This window comes from Mchenga conophoros, linkage group LG5, assembly GCF_057382185.1.
Source record: "Mchenga conophoros isolate Kocher_MC1m ecotype Shallow Benthic linkage group LG5, M_conophoros_male_GT1.1, whole genome shotgun sequence".
Classification (NCBI taxonomy): Eukaryota; Metazoa; Chordata; class Actinopteri; order Cichliformes; family Cichlidae; genus Mchenga; species Mchenga conophoros.
In genome coordinates this window covers 7,382,703-7,402,026 of record NC_140530.1, presented here as the reverse complement: position 1 = coordinate 7,402,026, position 19,324 = coordinate 7,382,703, and the positions used below count along the sequence as shown (strand labels likewise).

At 42.2% G+C, this 19,324-nt stretch overlaps 3 protein-coding genes across 3 annotated transcripts; 1 reads left to right on the top strand and 2 right to left on the bottom strand.

The window, feature by feature from the left end:
* Positions 1–349: 349 nt before the first annotated feature.
* On the bottom strand, positions 350–11,357 carry mybl2b (MYB proto-oncogene like 2b). The gene is made up of 15 exons (XM_085272995.1): positions 11,043–11,357; positions 10,511–10,607; positions 10,304–10,375; positions 10,128–10,220; positions 9,810–10,030; positions 9,136–9,268; positions 8,982–9,041; positions 8,679–8,879; positions 8,234–8,506; positions 8,019–8,158; positions 6,951–7,047; positions 6,755–6,862; positions 1,585–1,689; positions 1,364–1,495; positions 350–1,266 (listed from the first exon to the last, which is right to left on the bottom strand). Exons 1-15 carry the CDS (start codon positions 11,060–11,062, stop codon positions 1,138–1,140), a joined length of 1,881 nt encoding a protein of 626 aa, XP_085129121.1. The 5' UTR covers positions 11,063–11,357; the 3' UTR covers positions 350–1,137.
* A 657-nt stretch (positions 11,358–12,014) lies between these two features.
* LOC146573688 (uncharacterized) lies at positions 12,015–12,973 on the top strand. Its single transcript, XM_085272994.1, has 2 exons — positions 12,015–12,143; positions 12,232–12,973. Exons 1-2 carry the CDS (start codon positions 12,110–12,112, stop codon positions 12,717–12,719), a joined length of 522 nt encoding a protein of 173 aa, XP_085129120.1. The 5' UTR covers positions 12,015–12,109; the 3' UTR covers positions 12,720–12,973.
* ift52 (intraflagellar transport 52 homolog (Chlamydomonas)) lies at positions 12,890–17,549 on the bottom strand. The gene is made up of 14 exons (XM_085272990.1): positions 17,391–17,549; positions 16,940–17,107; positions 16,514–16,601; positions 16,234–16,363; positions 16,062–16,137; positions 15,837–15,908; positions 15,628–15,754; positions 15,456–15,539; positions 15,289–15,357; positions 14,903–15,057; positions 14,736–14,823; positions 14,506–14,614; positions 13,256–13,401; positions 12,890–13,181 (listed from the first exon to the last, which is right to left on the bottom strand). Exons 2-14 carry the CDS (start codon positions 17,056–17,058, stop codon positions 13,140–13,142), a joined length of 1,305 nt encoding a protein of 434 aa, XP_085129116.1. The 5' UTR covers positions 17,059–17,107; positions 17,391–17,549; the 3' UTR covers positions 12,890–13,139.
* Positions 17,550–19,324: the final 1,775 nt, after the last annotated feature.

Below are 19,324 nucleotides of genomic sequence, written 5' to 3'. Positions count from 1 at the left end.
CCTTTAACCTGCTGAGGCTTCCTGATTGTTGGGTCTTTGCCTTGTAATATAATGTAATATATCACTAAAGCACTTCTGGATGGATGCAAACTGCATTTCGTTGCCCTGTACCTGTGCAATGACAATAAAGTTGAATTCTATTCTATTCTATTCTAATGTGACCCGATTCAAATGTTGTGAATTGGTGCCATATAAACATAATTGAACAAAATGTTGCATAAACTAAGACAGGCTCCAATTATTAGACCACACTTTCAGCACATTCCAACTAAAACAAAGCCTACTTTATACACCTTAATTTGTCAGGACTGCATCACAAAGTTGCAGCAGCATAATCAAACAGCAAGTGTATTGAACATATCAGTATTTTATTCAATTCTGCAACATTCTTGTATGACAGAGCAAACAGTCAACTCTATTTACAGTGTCACATTATTTATAATCCCCTTCACACCAACAGTTGGAACACTTTTACACCTTCACTACATCTCACATAAATGACTATTACAGATTAAAACTTGAGATGTACGCATCTTGATGGGTAACTCCTCATCTTTAGAGATATGATTAGTGTCAATTTCTCTCCAATGTGTGGGAAGCTACAATTTGTGTGTACCGAAATGCATCATAAAACGAATCTATACATGCTAAATAGATCCTACAATAAGTGTTCCCTTCATGCATTACTGTTCAACCTGTAAATCCTCTATAACACAGAACATGGATATGGAGGGGCAACCTTTGTACAAAACACAATGTTAAAAAAACTGTTTAATCACATGTAAAACCTTTTTTTTTTCCCCAGTGATGGCAAAACTATACAGCCTTGATTTTTCATTTACACATTCTTCTTCTTCCCCCTCAACATTCATTCGTTCTTTTCAAACACTGAAATAACAACTATGGAATTAAACATGCCTGGCAGCCTGACTCTACATCTAAAAGCAACATTCTCTTTCAGACAGGCCTAACACTGTCAATAACCTGATCGCTAACGTGTTGTTCAAACATGGCGCTAACCTTACAAGACGTGACTCTTTCTCCGCCACAAAGTACACCAGGCCCTCAGGAGAAATGGGAAAATAGCAACTGTAAGTTCTGGATAAGTAACATTTTGGCGTAAAAACACGAGCCATCTCAGGACAGGATCAGAGCCCGGCTAGGAGCGTGGGATTTTAGTGAGCGAAGGTAGCGCCGGGCTTTTTCTGTCATTATTAACTGGTCTTTAGTTTGTCCGCAAACAACCATTTCCCATTCCTTTGACATCTGTGGAGGAAAAAAAAAACCATAAACAGATGTAAATGACTTCACACTCTGATTACACTTATAACTCCTCTCAAAAGAGCAAAAAGGTGGAACATACTGGAACTGGGGGGACTGTGCTGGGAAATATGGCACTGTCACTTGGTCCCAAAAGGAAGCCCTGATCCAAAATGTTTTCGTGCCGCTTGCTGCTAAGTGGTGAAGAGCTGACAGAAATCAACATCGGTTCTTCCTGTGGCCAAAAAAGTAAGGACCAAATATCAAGAATTAGGATATGACTAAACCACACGCAGGCTAATAAAGCGTTTCCACACACTTTACCTTGATGTTGTGTTTGGCTGATTTACGTTTGGATGTAGGCATCACCTGGCAGTCCATTACATCCAGCGCCAACGACTTACGCACTTTCTTCATAGGAGGGCGATGCTGGCAATAAAAGAGGATCAAATCGGCAAAGAGAAACAAGGTCTGTTAAAAATATCTGAGTGAAGAATGGAAGGAGGGTAGCAATGAGCTGTCAGCAGCTCTTAGCTCAAAGCATTCTCACAGAGTGGTGGCAGTAAGAGCCTGCTTTGGGTACAGCGACTGAACAAGGCTGCTTTCTGTGTGTGACAACTGTGATTGACAGCCCCGAGGTGGGAACTCCTGAGTGTGAAGAAAGGAGGTGCTATGTTCCAAAACTTTACAAGTTACAAAAGGCTCAGTGTTTGTGTAGCTGAAGGTCATTAACAGAATAAAATAGCATCCCCTGCATGCACCATTACAAAAACCCTTTTAAACAGAATTCCTCCGTACTAACATTTGTCAGTTTGCAGCTACGGCTCTAGGTGTATTATACTCATACTAGAGATGGCACGATACCACTTTTTTATGTCCGATACCGATATCATAAATTTGGATATCTGCCGATACCGATATGAATCCGATATAGTGATTTTTAATCAACAAAACTGTTTTTTAAATATCTTGCTGCATTTTGTATAAGTTCATACTCAAGTTTAAAACAACAACTACACTAAAGCTATTCTGTTATACCTGTATGCAAAAAAAAAAAAAAAATTTCATAGTTCAGCAATACTGATCAATCTAATAAACTTAGACCTACACCATCCTCCCTATTCTGGTATTTTAAAGAGTACTTAGCGTAAATATTAAGCAACCTAACTAATAGGGTTCCAACTCCCAGCAACAACAAAAAGAAATAAATAAAAAATAAGGAACCACCCCTCACGCGCCACCTCATGATGCTTAATCGACGTAATCAACCTTAATTTGATGCAGTGTGAAAAAAAAATGCACAGAAATCAATTATTTTTCAAGAAATATTAAATAGATTCAACATCTTTCTTCAACAAAATTGCAGACTGCACAGATGGTACCTTCCCAAAGGAAAAAGTACTATAGCTTACTAGGGTATATATATTAGACTTAATAGTCACTATATACAGTAATTGACTTCTATTCATTTTACATCAAATTAAAACTTTGGGTGTAAGATTCGGATAATTATTTATTAAAAGCTCGACATTTTAAATGAGAATAAGAAAGAAAAGTCTGTCTTTGTGCCCCCTTTTCCCTGTTCATGCCCTATCGGCCCCCCTGGCTAAACTTTGCTAGATCCGCCCCTGCACAGTTACCAGCCGTCAGCTAGTAGAAAAAGATCCTGGAGTAGAAAGTAATATTAAATACATTCTAACAACAGCTGATCAAGCTTAAACGTGCTGCTGTTGTTCAGCCGCTGGTTTCCTCTTTCTGGTGCAAAGTGGGCCAAAAACAAACCAGAGACACGGACTCGCGACAGAAAAGCCGATCAGCTGATCATTAAGCAGTTTCATGATTGAAGTAGCAGCAAGAAGAGGCAGTCGCTTGTTAAGCTTAACGCAGGAATGCTTTACAAACATTCAGAGATGGACTTACACACTTGCTTTACTTCTCTCGGGATAACTTTGTTGGAGATGAAATGCCGGGTTGCTAGCGAAGCTCCACATGCTATCCAGACCACCGACAGGTCCCGCATGCCACAGCCGCTCTATCACGTGATGCATACTGCTCCGACGTGCTAACGTTCTGAGGTGAGTTACGGCGTGTTGCAAGTTTTGTGAGGTGCTTTCGTGATATTTAATGGATCGGATTACATTTTTTATTTTTCTCCGATATCCGATCCAGTAATTTAGGTCAGTATCGGACCGATACCGATACGTAATATCGGATCGGTCCATCTCTAACTCATACATGTTGCACTCAGAATGATTTTTTCTTTAAATTATGTGGAACATAGCAGAACAAAAAGAGTGCAAAACCGTGCAGCCTATATAGTGGAAAGAAGACCACCTAAGACTATTCAGCCAGTAGGGGAAGGATATGTCATAAACAGCGGTAGATCCTTTCCCTGCCCCAGGTATTAGTGTTTTTTGGCATTTGTGTCTTAAACTCGAATATTCAGTGTAGGATTAGCACTGTGTTATACTGCCCACAGTATAAGTGTACAAAAGTGAAGGGACCTGATGCATGTGAGCAGAAACACACTGCTATCACTGACAGAGCATGACAGCACATGTAACTGAACTGTAAAGTTTGATGATTTTAGCAACTTACATCTACTTACAACTGCTAGTGAGACTTTTAGTAGTTTTCCTAGGATCAGTTTCACTCCAGGTTTTAGATATTTAGTGCACAATATGTATACTATGGATGTTATGATCAGGAGTATCAAGATGTCAGAGCACCCGCACTACTACTATATTAGTATAGCGGGTCCATGGGGATGAAAAAAAAGAGACAGTTTTTGTGAATTAAGAGAACACTAATGATTTTTAAATTAAATTCTAGATATTGAGCTGCTAGCCAGAATTTTTTTAATTTTATGATGTTATTTTATTTATTTTTTCCAGTGTAAGCCTAATGAGCCATGATGATGACGACTTTCTTTAATTTACTGTAGTAGCATCTTCCTAAAGTGGACAAACTCAAAATTGTGTTTATTTTTATAATACATCTCAGCCTCATATTAATGGATGGGGTATCCGACCGGTGGCACTGACGTCACATCTTATGAAGACTCTAGAGCGGCTCTTCCTCAACTTCCTCCGACCACAGGTACAACATGCCCAGGACCCACTACAGTTTGCATACAAGGCGGGTGTCGGAGTGGAGGATGCCATCCTGTACCTCCTACACAGAGCCCACTCACACCTGGATGGGGGAAAAGGCACGGTCAGGATCCTGTTTCTTGACTTTTCCAGTGCCTTTAATACCATCCGGCCCTGTATGCTTCAGGAAAAACTGAACAGGATGGAGGTGGACCCCTGCCTGGTGGCTTGGATCTCCGACTACCTCACCGACAGACCACAGTACGTCAGGCTGAAGGACATCACGTCTGACACAGTGGTCAGCAGCACAGGAGCACCACAGGGAACTGTGCTGTCCCCTCTTCTCTTCACCCTGTACACCTCTGACTTCTGCTACAACTCTGAACTATGCCATATTCAGAAGTTTGCAGATGACACGGCCATCATGGGGTGTATCTGGGATGATCAGGAAGAGGAGTACAGAAGTCTGGTGAGGAACTTTGTCGCATGGAGTCACACAAACCACCTGCAACTCAACACCTCAAAGACTAAGGAACTGGTTGTGGACTTCGGGAGGTCCAGAGAAGGTCCACTGCCGGTTCAGATAGAGGGGGAGGAGGTGGAGGTGGTCAACAAGTACAAGTACCTCGGGCTGTGGGTGGACAATAAACTGGACTGGTCATGCAACACAGAGCACCTGTATAAAAAAGCCCAAAGCCGACTGTACTTCCTCAGGAGGCTGAGGTCTTTTAACATCTGCAGGAAGCTCCTGAGGATGTTTTACCAGTTGGTGGTTGCTGGAGTACTTTTCTATGCTGTGGTGTGCTGGGGGAGCAGCACAGCAAAGAAGGACTCATCCAGGCTGGAGAAACTGATCAGGAGGGCTAGCTCTGTGGTTGGCATGAAGCTGGACACTCTGGTGACAGTGGCAGAGAAAAGGACATTAAAGAAACTGATGGACATTATGAACAATGTTGGGCATCCTCTGCACACGGCCATTAACAACCAGAAGAGTCTGTTCAGTGACAGGTTGCTTCTCTCCAAGACAAGAACTAACAGACTTAAAAACTCCTTTGTCCCACACGCCATCAGACTGTTTAACTCCTCTCTGGAGGGGAGAGGGAGGGGAAACAGGAGGACAAAGGAGGGGGGAACAACTAAGCTGTAGTGCCTCTTCACCTCACTGTACAATACCTTGTGCAATACTTTTTGTAAATAGTCAACAGTGCAATAGACTCAATACTTGAAATGTGCAATTCACTTGTATTTTTATTTTTTATTCCTATTTATTCTATTTATCCCCTTTGTATATTTTATTTATATTTGTCTCTGTATTTATATGTGTGTGTGTGTGTGTATATATATATATATATATATATATATATATATATATATATATATATATATAAAAAAAAAACACCCAGCACGCCCCTGCGGGCGGTTTATCCTTCAAGCTCGGGTCCTCTACCAGAGGCCTGGGAGCTTGAGGGTCCTGCGCAGTATCTTAGCTGTTCCCAGGACTGCGCTCTTCTGGACAGAGATCTCCGATGTTATTCCCGGGATCTGCTGGAGCCACTCGCCATAGCTTGGGAGTCACCGCACCTAGTGCTCCGATTACCACGGGGACCACCGTTACCTTCACCCTCCACATCCTCTCGAGCTCTTCTCTGAGCCCTTGGTATTTCTCCAGCTTCTCGTGTTCCTTCTTCCTGATATTGCTGTCATTCGGAACCGCTACATCGATCACTACGGCCGTCTTCTTCTGTTTGTCTACCACCACTATGTCCGGTTGGTTAGCCACCACCATTTTGTCCGTCTGTATCTGGAAGTCCCACAGGATCTTAGCTCGGTCATTCTCCACCACCCTTGGGGGCATCTCCCATTTTGACCTCGGGACTTCTAGGTTATACTCGGCACAGATGTTCCTGTACACTATGCCGGCCACTTGGTTATGGCGTTCCATGTATGCCTTGCCTGCTAGCATCTTGCACCCTGCTGTTATGTGCTGGATTGTCTCTGGGGCATCTTTACACAGCCTGCACCTGGGGTCTTGCCTGGTGTGATAGACCCCAGCCTCTATATCTATATCTATATCTATATATATATATATATATATATATATATATATAAAAAACAATTCTGTAACTGTAACTTCGGTCGTTGCTGTGCTTTTTGGAAGTCGAATTTCCCAGAGGAACCCACCCGAGGGATTAATAAAGTTCTATCTTATCTTATCTTATCTTATCTTATTATATTTCTTTATACTAAAAGAAAGGGGAACAATATGCAGGTGTATTAGGTTAGTAAATCTACCAGTCTGGCCTACTTGGAATCAAATGTTGGGCAGAAAGTGAGTCTGACACCAGCCTCTGACTGAAATGACTAAAAATCTGTGCAATGTATTAAAATCGGCTTTTAGTTACCACAGTTTTGCGCCTCTGTTCGGGTGGAGTTAAGCGCATCATTAAGTCGATCCCCGCATCTCTCAAGATGACCTCATTTATGTCGTCCTCGAGGTTGGGAGTCTGAGGCTGACAAAAGAGCAGAAAAGGCTGTTAACAGCACAGGAGAAAGACGAGAGCTAGCATGTTTTCCCAGACAGCACATGCTGATGCTCACCAGAGGCTGCAGAGGCCCGTACTTCTCCATGGCATTTTTAAACGGTGTTGGAGTTCGTGGGGTACACAGCTCAGACTTGTGGTTGGGTGTAACAAAACTAGAGAAAACAAAAAGGAGAACACAGAGAAGTTCATATACACTGTGTTAGATTAACAACGTATAATTCTTACTGTGAGAAAGACGCTAGAAGTCATTGTTCAGATTAACATCAGGCCCTGCTTAAACTATGTTAAAGACAAAAATAAAAATCCTACTTCCAATTTTATCCACTCATTTCAGCTCAGTGTTACGTCACTTATGATCACCCTCACTGGTGGGTGTACCGCCTCACTAATACGTGTGGCTTTGAGCAGATAAGACACAAGCAGGCTGAATAGTTACAGTAATCGAGGTGCTGGCGAGATATTATGTTAGTGCAAGTGCTGCATTAAACACTGAACATAGGACTCGATTAGCCCATCGTCACCAATATCTAATCTCTCCAAACTTGAATCAGCATCAAACCGATATCTGATTTTTACACCACTTTACAATTAATGATTAGTTATTATTAATCTCTCACTCTCTTTCACAGTGTCTCTTTTGTCCTGTTTCCAAACCTCTGCCTGAGGCTTCTTCCTGTTAAAAGGGAGTTTTTCCTTCCCACTGCTGCCAAGTGCTTGCTCATGGGGGGGGGGGGGGGGGGGGGGGGGGGGGGTCGCCTGATTGTTGGGGTTTTCTCTCTATTGTTGTAGTGTCTTTACCTTACAATATAAAGTGCCTTAGGTGACTTTTGTTGTGATTTGGTTCTATATAATAAATGAATAAACTGAATTGATGTAAAAAATACTAGTAATAAATGTTAATCCATTGAATCTGACATATTCAATCCACAACCCTTTGTACTTGTAGAAAAACACACTCTAATAATTCTAAGAACATTACATGAGATTAAAATGTGCAAGAATCATTATTATAAGTTGGTGGAGATGCTTTGATGGCATCAGATCTTCAGAAATTTGTCTGTTTTTAGATGAACCCATGAAAAACGAAGCCATCAGATGCCTCCACCAATTAGAGGACTCTTACACTGAGTTTTCCTTTTGAGTGAGAGGCGTCTTGTCTCGCTGCAGTGGAGTGGTAACTATGGCTTTCTGGCTGCACACGGGTGTGGACGTGAGAGGCGACTCTAAGTCATGAGTGTCCTGCTTAGTCCACATGTTGAGAAACTGCAAAAACACACATTTGTCAGTAGAGTGCATTAATAGGACATGACTGCGAGTACCACTGAACAAGGGACTTACTTGAGATGGAGAAAAGGGCAAGATTTTGACAGGGGTGCTCTTAGGAGTCATGGACTTGTTGGCGTCGGGAGACAAAGCGATGCACCTTCGGCTCCGGTGGCTCAGTATGGAGGGGGGTGTGACGCCCCCAGGAGAGATGGGGATGAGTTCTCCTTTGCTGCCTTTGCTTAGTTCCTGCAGGGCGCTGCCTTCCAGACGAAACTGATGTCGCTCTGGGCTGGGACTGTCCTCGGGGAGGTCAAAGGCTGCGAGGTTGCACCAGCCATCAAGATCCTTAGTGCAGAAGAGACATTTATTTGTTAGGTCAGCATGCAACCACGACTGTGAAATAGCCAAGACTGAACAGGTGCAGGACAAACTGTATAGAGAATACATTATAGACAATATAAAACCAGGACAGTTTTTTTTTTTTTTTAAATAACCCCGTAGTATTGTAGATATTCACCCCATCCACCATGTCTAACACTTCCTTCAGAGCTGGGCCAGTGGGAGACAGAAATCCGGAGCTGTCCACCACCCAGCTGGTGCTGTTCAGCGCTCCTGTGCTGTCCACCTCACTCTTGGGACTCAGACTGTTGGTTGGAGAGGGAACAGACTTTGACGGCCCAGCTTTGCTGGTGCCAGCTTTAGCTGACGTTTCTTGCAGCTATTGGAAAAAGGAGATTCTATAACAACACTAGCATAGACTAGTTTCTGATACTTAAGATAACGGTGTTATTTTCTTTAATGAATGCGAACAGTCACTTACTGAAGGAGGGATCTTCTGCTCAGAGTCCTTGTCTGAACTGTCTTGAGAGCAACTGGGCACCTGTGTAATGAGAAGAACCCAATTTCTGTATCTCACCATACATATCTTTTGTATCTTGTATCATAGAGGAGGACATCATGGAAACACAGCCCACCTGACCATCCTTGTTAACACGAGCCCACAGCTCCTCCAGCTCATTGGGCCTGAAGACCTCCCCGGAGTAGAAGCCCATCTCTAACTTCCGTTTGATGGTCGAATTCCAGTGATTCTTCACTGCATTGTCCGTCCTGTCAATATATATCAGGACATGAATTGCAGTGTTTCCCCACATACTGACTTTATTTGGCAACACAAAGTAATCCTTGCACTTGTTTTGAAAGTTGACTTATTGCTAACAACCTAGCCCTGGCCCTTCTCCTGAGACATCCAACAATGTAATACACTACCTCTTAAGTGTGTCTCACACCCTGTGGATGAAAGGATTCCAACAAACAACAGTAGACAATACTCTGCTGCGAAGATCTGCTGTGACCTACAGGCTCAGTCTAGCTGGAACAAGTCCCTTGTGGCTGAGAACAGAACAAGGACTACTGTTTAAGTTTAAGACTGTGGTGTAGGAGTCCATGCAGTCCATTGCAGGACAAGTGACCCACCAGATAGGCAGCTGATTAAATTGTTCATCAGTTGTTACAAAGTATCTGACAAGCACAGCAAAGTATCAAACTTTTCTAAGTTAAAAATTTAAGAATTCAATTCAGAAAAGAACAGGAGTTTGCATGTAAAAGCTCATATCAGCCAAATTCTGTTTCTGGCAGAGTAGCTACTTGCCTTCCAGGGAGCAGTTTTGCGATCTCAGCCCAGCGATTGCCAAGCAGGCAGTGAGCCTTATAGATGATGAGGTCCTCCTCAGCCGTCCATGAAGACTTCTTGACACTGGGATTGAGGTGGTTGTGCCAGCGCTCTCTGCACTGCTTCCCCAGTCTGCCTTTCAGGTGCTTGGCTACCAGTGCCCACTGTTTGTTGCCATAAAGATTGACAAGCTCTATAACCTAGAGGACAAAAAAGAAAAGTTAAAAAAAAAAGAAGATCACCAGCATGCTTTTATTCACAACATATTTACTCCGTTAACACCTCTAAACTACCTACCTTCTCATCTTCCTCTTTAGTCCAGGGGCCTTTCACTAATTCTGGGTCCAAGACTTTAAACCAGCGGTGCTGACACTGATGTTCAGTATGATTCTAAAAAACAAAAAAGCAAACTCAAAATACTGAAAAAGATTTCTGTTGACATACATTCTTACAGAAAAGATGTTCAGACTCACAGGTATGTAGCTGGCTATGGTTTTCCAGTCATTTGGTCCCAGTTTCTGAACCAGCGTTTTAAGCTTCTCATCCTGTATACACACCCAAAAATGAGCATTTTTATGATCCCTGTCCTCTAAAGCCATCTAAATAGTCGGTTTACTTCAATGTTTAAATGAAGGTCTGGTTTACATTATACATATTAAAAAATAAAAATAAACAAATACCTCCTCTTGAGTCCATTTCACCTTCACTTTCCCTCCATCCCTCTGCTCTGCCACATCAGAATCAGTGTCCTGATGCATGGCCTCCTCTCCATCCTCACTGAGAGACAAACAACTGTGATGTGGACGAACATAGCTGACAGACAACTCACTACTGACCGGCCCTGGTGATGTCCGGAAGACAGCTAGATTATCGTTCTTATTTTTCTAGCAACTGCGCGGACAACAGCTCGCAGAAATAACATACTGTTTGCCAATTATGTCTGTGTTGAGCAGTGATTTATTTATCTAGTGAGATCTAAGAGAAACCGTGTTTGGCCTCAAGTTTAACCCTAAGCCTGTTTTCCGTGTCCGGAAAAAGGGCGGCACAGACACAAGCGAGCTCCCAGGCATAGCAGGGTTAGGTCAAACAGTAAAGACTGCAGTTTCCAACTGACTGTATTAAACAGAAGACGTTAAATACTCACATTATCCCCCGTGTTAAAAAAAATAAAATAAGCACAGCTAATTTAGGTAATAAATATTAACATCTTACCCGCGCGGCCACCGGGACATTTCCCTCTATTTCTGTTGTTTACGGTCCGAAAGCGATTTCTCCGGCGGCCGTTGCACGTCATGTACATACGTACTCGGTATTATGTCGTCGTAATACCCGTGATTAATGTCTCTATGCTGTAGCCAGTGTTGGTGATGGAGGCTCGGCACTTTTCTAATGTTACAGCCTATACAACCAGCTGGTGCGGAGCGCCAGAGTTGTCCGCGCTCTTGGATTTCTATCTCGCGCTCTTCTCTGTCGTAGGAACCGGATAGTGACGTAGCTGCGCATTGGAGCTGCGCGTAGCCACAAAGAACGCTTCCGGTTTGTCCCAGCGGTGTAAATTTTGTTTTATTATCGTAAAATAATGTTTTTTGCTGTCATTTGTGTGTCCTAGTCAAACACTGTAAACACCCAATTGCTCAGAGGAGATGTTTAGATATTGTTACATAATAAAACAGTAAAACAGTAAATTTAGTTTGAAAAAACACGATTTTTCTACTAGAAAATTTCAGACACTTTCACATAAATATTTTTACTTATGAAGTCATTTTAATTTATTTTTTTGTTTGTTTTTTCATATTTACACTTTTAACTAAATATACTTTCTACCATTTCCTTCCCAGAAAATCTATAGTATGTTTGTGAACAGCTTTTAAATAATACAGTGCTTATTAGACCACCACCCAGTGTAAGGTTTATGCCACAGCTGCCTTAAATTGATAGTACTAGTATTCAAAAAGTATTTTTTTATGTTTCTGTATTGGTTAGGCCAACAGTATGTGTGAGCTCTTTAATAAAAATTTTATTTTTATGCTAAAAGATTTTTTTAAACAGCATACAAATAAATAGTTTTTAAAAAGTTTAGTGATTTTGTTAAAATTACAGCCTTAGATATAACCTAACAGATTAGTGCTCAATAAACCACAAGTAAATTAAAGGGCCTGAATCTGTACAGGGCTGACAGGTCCACCTCCTTCTCCCACTGATGATCTGCAGCTGGGTCAATTAGCAAGTAGCTCCAACAGCTTAAAAGCCAGCTGGAGCTCAGGCAGCCCTGATTAAACATGGAGACAATGGAGAAAGTGTTTGTGGTCAAAGGTAAGAAAACTGGACTGAATTAGACGTGTTCATTTGCCTCATCAGGTGATTTGTTTCTGAATTCTTTCCAATATGTTTTACCTTTTAGATATGAAAAGCTTTGAGTGCTCATCTCCATCAGAGCTTGACAGGAAGTTTTATGGGGAACAGAGTCTGCTGTCTGCACTGTCAGTGGAACAACTGTCCACATCGAGGGTGTTGAATGACACGACAGCTGATGGATTGGACACCAGGCCGTCTGTTGGAGCCTCTCTCTGCCTGTCCTCTGACACCGCCTCCCCCTATTCAGGGTTTTCAGTGAACACCATGAACACTCATGAAGCTGACGGCTGCTACCTGGCCGTCCCATTACTGGGGAAGTCCTCCACTCCCCATATGCTCCTTCAGAAGCCAAAGCAGCCAGCTTGTTTTGATCAGTCATACAACGATCTCACCGCCTCGCAAATGTCATGGGACGTGTCTGTGATCAAGTCGGAGAGCAATAGCCCCAGATTCTACGTGGAGTCCTGCACTCTGGAGCAAACGTGGAGTCCAAAACCCTCACAACAAGAGTCACTAGCTGATGTTTCGCCCTGATGTGGCTAAAATTAACACTTTACAAGGGAAAAACGTTAGATGTCAAGTGTGATGTGTACTCCCAGCCTCTTAACACACTATGTCCAAGTTACCCCCTGCCCCGCCCTCAAATCTGTAGTTTGACATCATGTTCTGTTTTTAAGGGATCCATGTGAGGACTGATGCAGAACAGTTTGCCTTTTTAATAATCATATCAATGTTTTAACTACAAAAATATTTTCAAAGCACTGTTAAATAAAGGGTATAGAACTTTATTTGCTCTGGTATATTCTTACAATGAAAGACAATACAAAGTTATAAAATGTAGCTGTACATGTTCTGAAAAGTGTGGTTACCGCAGTCCCTCCATTGTAACTGTGTGCTCATAAGCTTTCTAATTTCAACAGGGACGTATCGAATGTTCAGGTTTCTTGAATCCAATCACAGCGGAGTGAACCGGGCCTCCGGGTCCACATCGTGTTCCTGCCAAAAGTGAGGAAAGTCATTATTGGACAAAGCCTTTAGATACAGGAAGATGTAGTTATGAACACACTCACCTGATTTAGTTTCTTGAACTCTACAACCTGGAAGAAAATGTGTTCCAAGATGTGCTTGGCATCCCTCTGCTCTTTATCCAACTTAGAAGTCACTCCGAGAATTTCACCACATTTCCGGACGTAGAATTCAAGGTCATCGTCTGTACCTGTGAACACAACCAGTTTAATATCAGGATGAGTACGATTAACTGCCTGCTTCAAAACCGGCAAGTTCAGAAATAAACTTAGTTTAAGGGAGATGTCTGGGTAAAGTGTACAAGAGGTGGGACTAGGATGATCAGATTTAGACTCATGAGCAAACATTTAACATGTAAAGAATATCTGTAGCAGGAGGATTGAAAGTTGCATCCCACCTGACGGGAGGTATCAACAGGCCTTTTTAGACTTGTTTACAAAAACAAAACACTGCATTTCCTGTTATTTGTAGTACTTTTATTCATATTCCATGAACATTTCATTCACTTTTGGTGATTTGTAAATTTAAACTTTAAGTAAACAGAAAAATATCATGAAATGCTAACCTGCAGGAGAATTATGACAACATTCTTCAGACATTCAATAATTCGATTAAATTTTATTTATATAGTGCCAATTCACAGTCCCCTATATTTTATTGTAAATACCCTACAATAATAGAGACAAAACCCCAGCAATCAGATGCTCCCTATGAGCAAGCAACTGGTGACAGCGGGAAGGAAAAACTCCCTTTTAACAGGAAGAAGCCAACAGAACCAGGCTCACGGAGGGGCAGCCATCTGCCACGATTAGATGGGGTGAGGGGAGGACACTGTGGAAGTAGAGTTAGGTAGCTGCTCTGCTTTGTGTTGCCACATGACACTAAAGATAACAACTGTGGAGGAATTGGCTGACTTTTGAAGTGTCCTGTCTTATATATAATATATATGTTGACTTTTAAAACTAGGTCCAATTAAAAGATAAGACATAGGTTAAGTCTTAATATGTGATGCAAGAGCTGAAACTGCTGTGCAGTCCCACGTAAAGAGGGACACCTGATCAACCTATATGAGATACAGGGTGACTACTGAACTGCTGTGAAAATAACCACCAAGCTTCTCACATTAGCTTATCACACATCATTAGTCTTATACGTGATAAGTAGCAAATGAAAGTCAGTTTAATGTGGAATCTCACTGCCCTGGACATGTAAGTCCTCACATACGCCTCCATCAAATGATATCTAGAGGGCTGCAGTGCATGTTTGAATGCTCCATTAGCAATTCTGAACTTACACTTATTGGTGAGCTGTGCCAGACGCACTTTCTCTGACGAGAATGTTTCGTCTAGATCGAACAGATCCAGCATGGGTGGAGGCAAATCGTTTAAGGCAGGCGGAAAGACCTGAAAGACAGGGCAGCACCTACTTTTGGCTTCAAACTTGTGGGACTTTAAGCAAAAATGTTATCTTAAGATTTCAGTGAAATCCTTTGTACAGAAAAACCCCAGGGGAAAAAAAACTCACAGCAGGCTGAAGCTGAGGCAGAGGAGTTTCAAACTGCGGTGCAATCAGCTGCAGCGGCTCAGCTTTCACATTAAGCTGCTTGTAAGCACTGCAAACCAAAGATCTGTTTTTAGCTTCGAAGGGAAACAACAGCGTTTGGACTCAGGGGAGGGTGACCGATTTCTCACCTGATGACTTGGGGTAAGGTGTCAGTCGACAGATTGAACAAAGACATATCAAAGAGAGAGGTGAAGTCCCGTGGGTTTTCGTCTCCTTCTTGTAAGCACACTCTGAGCTGTTCAGACAAACAGCCAGTGTCTGGCAGCATCGTGTAATCTGTGATCTGGGGGACAAAAAAAAGGACAAGAAGAAAAGAAGAACCTTGGCTCATTAAAAAAAAAAAAAGAGGGAGAGAACACAATTAGAATCAGAATACTTTATTGATCCCTGGGGGAAATTATTTTTTTGTTACAGTGCTCCATTATAAACCAACATTAAGACAAGACAGACAATACGCTAACTAAGAATAGGAATGGCTAGGAAAGCCATTCTGCCATGCACTCTTCTTCCTCACCTCTGGGTCTTCGGCATCAATCTGATTCAGCTGAATGTTATCGGTCATGAGCCACTGAAGCACAACGTCCTGTGATAAAAGAAAAAGTTTCATTTAAAGGAGCTTTATTCTAGAAGGATCATGCTTCTACCTTTACATAATAAATTACACAAAAAAAGTGGACTTACCATGATTTTACTGTTCTCCTCTTTGTCTATGTATTGATCACTGAACATGTGGCAGGAACCCAAGACAGCCAGTTTGCCAGAATTCTACATTAAAAAAAAGTAATCTCCATCTTACCACATTTCTGACCATATGGTTAGAAAAACAAAGTTGTTACTACACTGTGCCTCTGACCTTGCCATGATAGAAAGCCACGACAGGCCTGTTGAGGGGGAAGCAGACGGAGCCCGTTGAAAGAACAGCCACGGCCGGCTTCATCACGGTCAGTGTGGCACCGTATGGGTACACAAATGTGAGCGCCCTGCACAAAGAAAGACAACAGCTCAAATGTGAAGTCTTTCTCTTTAATACAGAAGATGGAGGTGTACAAGATTGAGACTCACTGTGCATTGTTTCCAACATTTTCATCTTCAATGATTCCCGTGACCACTTTTCCAGCAGCACGGCTGATCTCCCTGCAGAGGAAACAGGCAACTGAATTGATAGTTTGGCATGTATCAGCATACAGATGAAATTAGATAAATCTTAGATTATGCCAGCATAAATTTAGGCTAGAACAATCTGGGACTCTGTGAAATATACATAAAAAGAGAAAAACACTGGTGAACCTGTTCAGTACACCATTGGACACAAGCGCCTCCTTAGGATGGAAGTATTTGTAGTACACATTCCTCACCACAGCATCTTGGATAAACAAGATGAAAACAAATACAAAGCATTTTAAAAACAGCATGGGCAATGTTTGCATAGCTGTTTTCCCAACAAGGTTTCAATACGCACCATTGTTGACCATTACTCCGAAGTCCTCCAGGAGAAAATTGATGTTTGTGTCATACTTCATTTCTCCTCCTTCACCGAGCATGACCAAGATATTCCCTCCTCCATCCAGGTAGACTTTCAGCGCCTCCATCTGAAATAAAAGGAAATAACTAATGTGAAAATGTGTTTGCGGTTGAACAAATGAAAGAAGCTTAAATATTTTGGGTGGCCCTAAGCCTTGTAGAATTTTAGACTGCTTGGAAATTAGCCTTCAAATAACATCTTTTCGCCCATACATCACCTCTGACCCTGTGAACCTCTCCCTTGGACCTGCAGTTATCCACAACTTGACACTCTTCAGCTTATCCAAGGACAGCTCTTCTTTTATGCTACAGGAGACAGCACAGATTTTGCATTTGAGGTTTTGAAATTGCTGCAGAACTATGCGAAAATGTTGGTTAAGCTTGAGAAAAATGACAAAGTAAAATATAACTCAGTAAACATACTAAAGTGCTTTATTAAGATTATTACCAATACGTCCCATTTTATTATTTTACTTTACTATACTTACTTACAGAGACGAATATTCTAGCCTCCTATGTCTATATGCTTGCTTTGTTTACCAGGTCCACTGTATCACATTTACATTTAAGAGCATGTCTTAGCTGATAAGTAGAGGACTTGGTACTATTTCTCTCTTGTATTTAATCGTCCCCAAACACCTTACCTTTGGATTTTCCACTGAGCTTTTAGTCTCTTCTGCATGGATTTGTAGCCATTGTTCGTAGTAAAAAGCTCTCTTTTTGAAGCATTGAAGACCACGCTGTTGCACTGTTCCTTCTCCATTATTTACCAGCTTCAGTCACCAAAGTTAGTGCTCTTATCATCCACACACCTAAAAGACGTTAAAAGCCCAAGTCAGACTTTACCATTAGTCCAGGGCTGCTATTCGCCAGCTGTAATTAGCATAGTTTTGGGTTTGCATCCACCGTCGTGTGCTAAAATGGTGTTAGCAAAAAACAGCCAAGAAGCTCGCTAACATTATGGTTAGCCGTGAAGCTAATAGCGAGGTGTTTTCGCTTCGTTTCACTAAAGACTGCTATGGTAACCTGTCAACTGTAGCACTCTGTTTTCCCCTTATGTTAAAGCCCAGGTTTACATTATTAAATGTTAATTACCTCAAAGCGCTCTTAGAAGCGGTGCATTATGGGAAATAATGGTAACCAAGGGCGCTAACAGCATAGCAACTGGATAGCGCAGAGCATTGTGTCAAAGCAACGTACGGTTAAAACAGCTTTTCAGCGCGTTTGTTCAGTAAGCATCACTCCAAGGTCAAAATATTTGCACTTTGAAGTGCTAGATAAAGTTAAAGGAATGTTCTGTGGTTTAACGATGGTTTTTATAAACAGAAAAACTTACAAACAAGTCAAAACTTTAAAGGTATTATTTCATCCCTGTCTATTAGTGCCATCACGGTGCATACACTAGTGCGGCTGATCCCAATAACCAACCAAGTATGACAGGAACTAAAGGTCTGTGGTTCAGATGAGGTGTGGGGACCTTCACCAGATGTGCCAGCAACTCTTACATTTGAAGTATATAAGTAAAGTTGTAAAAGAGGCTCACACTCATTCCAAAAAATATATTTTTTTAGTTATGGTAAATGGCCTGTATTTATATAGCGCTTTTCTAGTCCCTAAGGACCCCAAAGCGCTTTACATATCCAGTCATCCACCCATTCACACACTGGTGATGGCAAGCTACATTGTAGCCACAGCCACCCTGGGGCGCACTGACAGAGGCGAGGCTGCCGGACACTGGCGCCACCGGGCCCTCTGACCACCACCAGTAGGCAACGGGTGAAGTGTCTTGCCCAAGGCAACGACCGAGACTGTCCAAGCCGGGGCTCGAACCGGCAACCTTCCGATTACAAGGCGAACTCCCAACTCTTGAGCCACGATCGTAGTTATGATATCTGTTCCTCCAGTCTGCCTTCAGCACAAAAATATCTGCCTTTTCTGGAAGAACTGGAGTCAGGATCTGAGAATGTGTGTGGGACCCTGGAGGCCAGCTGGTGAGTCTGTAGGAGGAGATGGAGTGGTGTTCCCCCTCGGACTCTGCTGCACAGGGGTAAAAAAAGGTGTCATCAGCTGCTCTGAGTGAAACAATCCCCTGACTGCGATATGAGGAAACTCCTTGGACCCCGTAACCAGGTCAGGGTAAAGGGAGAGGAATAGATTGTTCATAGAGTCCAAATGGCTGCTGTTTAAAGGATGGTTCCTCAAGTTTGTGATGAAAATCTGACGTACGAACATCACACAACTGTGGGATACTGTCTGTTCGTGACTTGGACAGGGGGAACAAACTGTGGCAGGATCAGCCTGATATTATTTGTATCCCACTGTAACTTTACTGTATAAAGAGCTAACATCTCCAAAATTTCAGGAGTAGTTAGTCATTATAAGAAGTGTTTATGAACTAAAAATCAAGAATGTGGGGTGCTGTTTGTCCATGATTTGGAAAGCCCAGAGCGTGCTCCCGACGCTGGGGAAACAAATTCTGCCGTGGATACTTACCTTGGCATCACTGTTGTGCAGGTGAAGCCAAAGACAAGATAGGCTTCATCATATTTTCTAGTCTTTGGCTTGGAAACATATTTGGCGTTACTTCATCTTCTGCTTTGCGTTTGTGTGGGAGCCCCCCCCCCACACACACACACACACTTTGGGAACAACTGTGTTACTGGGTGGTTGTGGCCTATGAGGTGAGTCACATTCGCCCCTAAGTAATGAATACATTTCATACAAATCATCTACTGATGGAAATGTTGGCCGTTCCATCCCTGGCTGCTCCAGTCTGTATCCCAAAGTATCCTTGGGCACAATACTGAACACAAGTTGAATGTGGGAAAGAAAGTTAGAGAAGGAAAACGTTAGATAGAAAGCCCTTAGATGTAGGAAGGGTGCTTGTATGAATGTGTGTGAATGACGCATGTTGTATAAAGTGCTTTGAGTGCATGAGTAGAAAAGTGCTATATAAAAGTTCATTTTATAAAGCAGTTGCTTATTGCTATGTGATAGCCTCTAGCAGATTTGGAGGTAGACTCCAGGTG

What these genes read in the sequence shown, in the direction of transcription:
- LOC146573688 (XM_085272994.1), top strand. Translation starts at nt 12,110, where the DNA reads ATGGAGACAATGGAGAAAGTGTTTGTGGTCAAAG. An exon ending in GAAAGTGTTTGTGGTCAAAG is followed by an intron (nt 12,144 to 12,231) that starts GTAAGAAAACTG and finishes TTTACCTTTTAG; the next exon opens with ATATGAAAAGCTTTGAGTGC.
- mybl2b (XM_085272995.1), bottom strand. Translation starts at nt 11,062, where the DNA reads ATGTCCCGGTGGCCGCGCGG. An exon ending in AACAGAGGCGCAAAACTGTG is followed by an intron (nt 1,690 to 6,754) that starts GTAACTAAAAGC and finishes TTTTATTGCCAG; the next exon opens with CATCGCCCTCCTATGAAGAA. An exon ending in CAGCCAAACACAACATCAAG is followed by an intron (nt 1,496 to 1,584) that starts GTAAAGTGTGTG and finishes TTTTGGCCACAG; the next exon opens with GAAGAACCGATGTTGATTTC.
- ift52 (XM_085272990.1), bottom strand. Translation starts at nt 17,058, where the DNA reads ATGGAGAAGGAACAGTGCAACAGCGTGGTCTTCAATGCTTCAAAAAGA. An exon ending in AATGTTGGAAACAATGCACA is followed by an intron (nt 15,755 to 15,836) that starts GTGAGTCTCAAT and finishes TTCTTTGTGCAG; the next exon opens with GGCGCTCACATTTGTGTACC. An exon ending in ACCTTACCCCAAGTCATCAG is followed by an intron (nt 14,824 to 14,902) that starts GTGAGAAATCGG and finishes TTTGGTTTGCAG; the next exon opens with TGCTTACAAGCAGCTTAATG.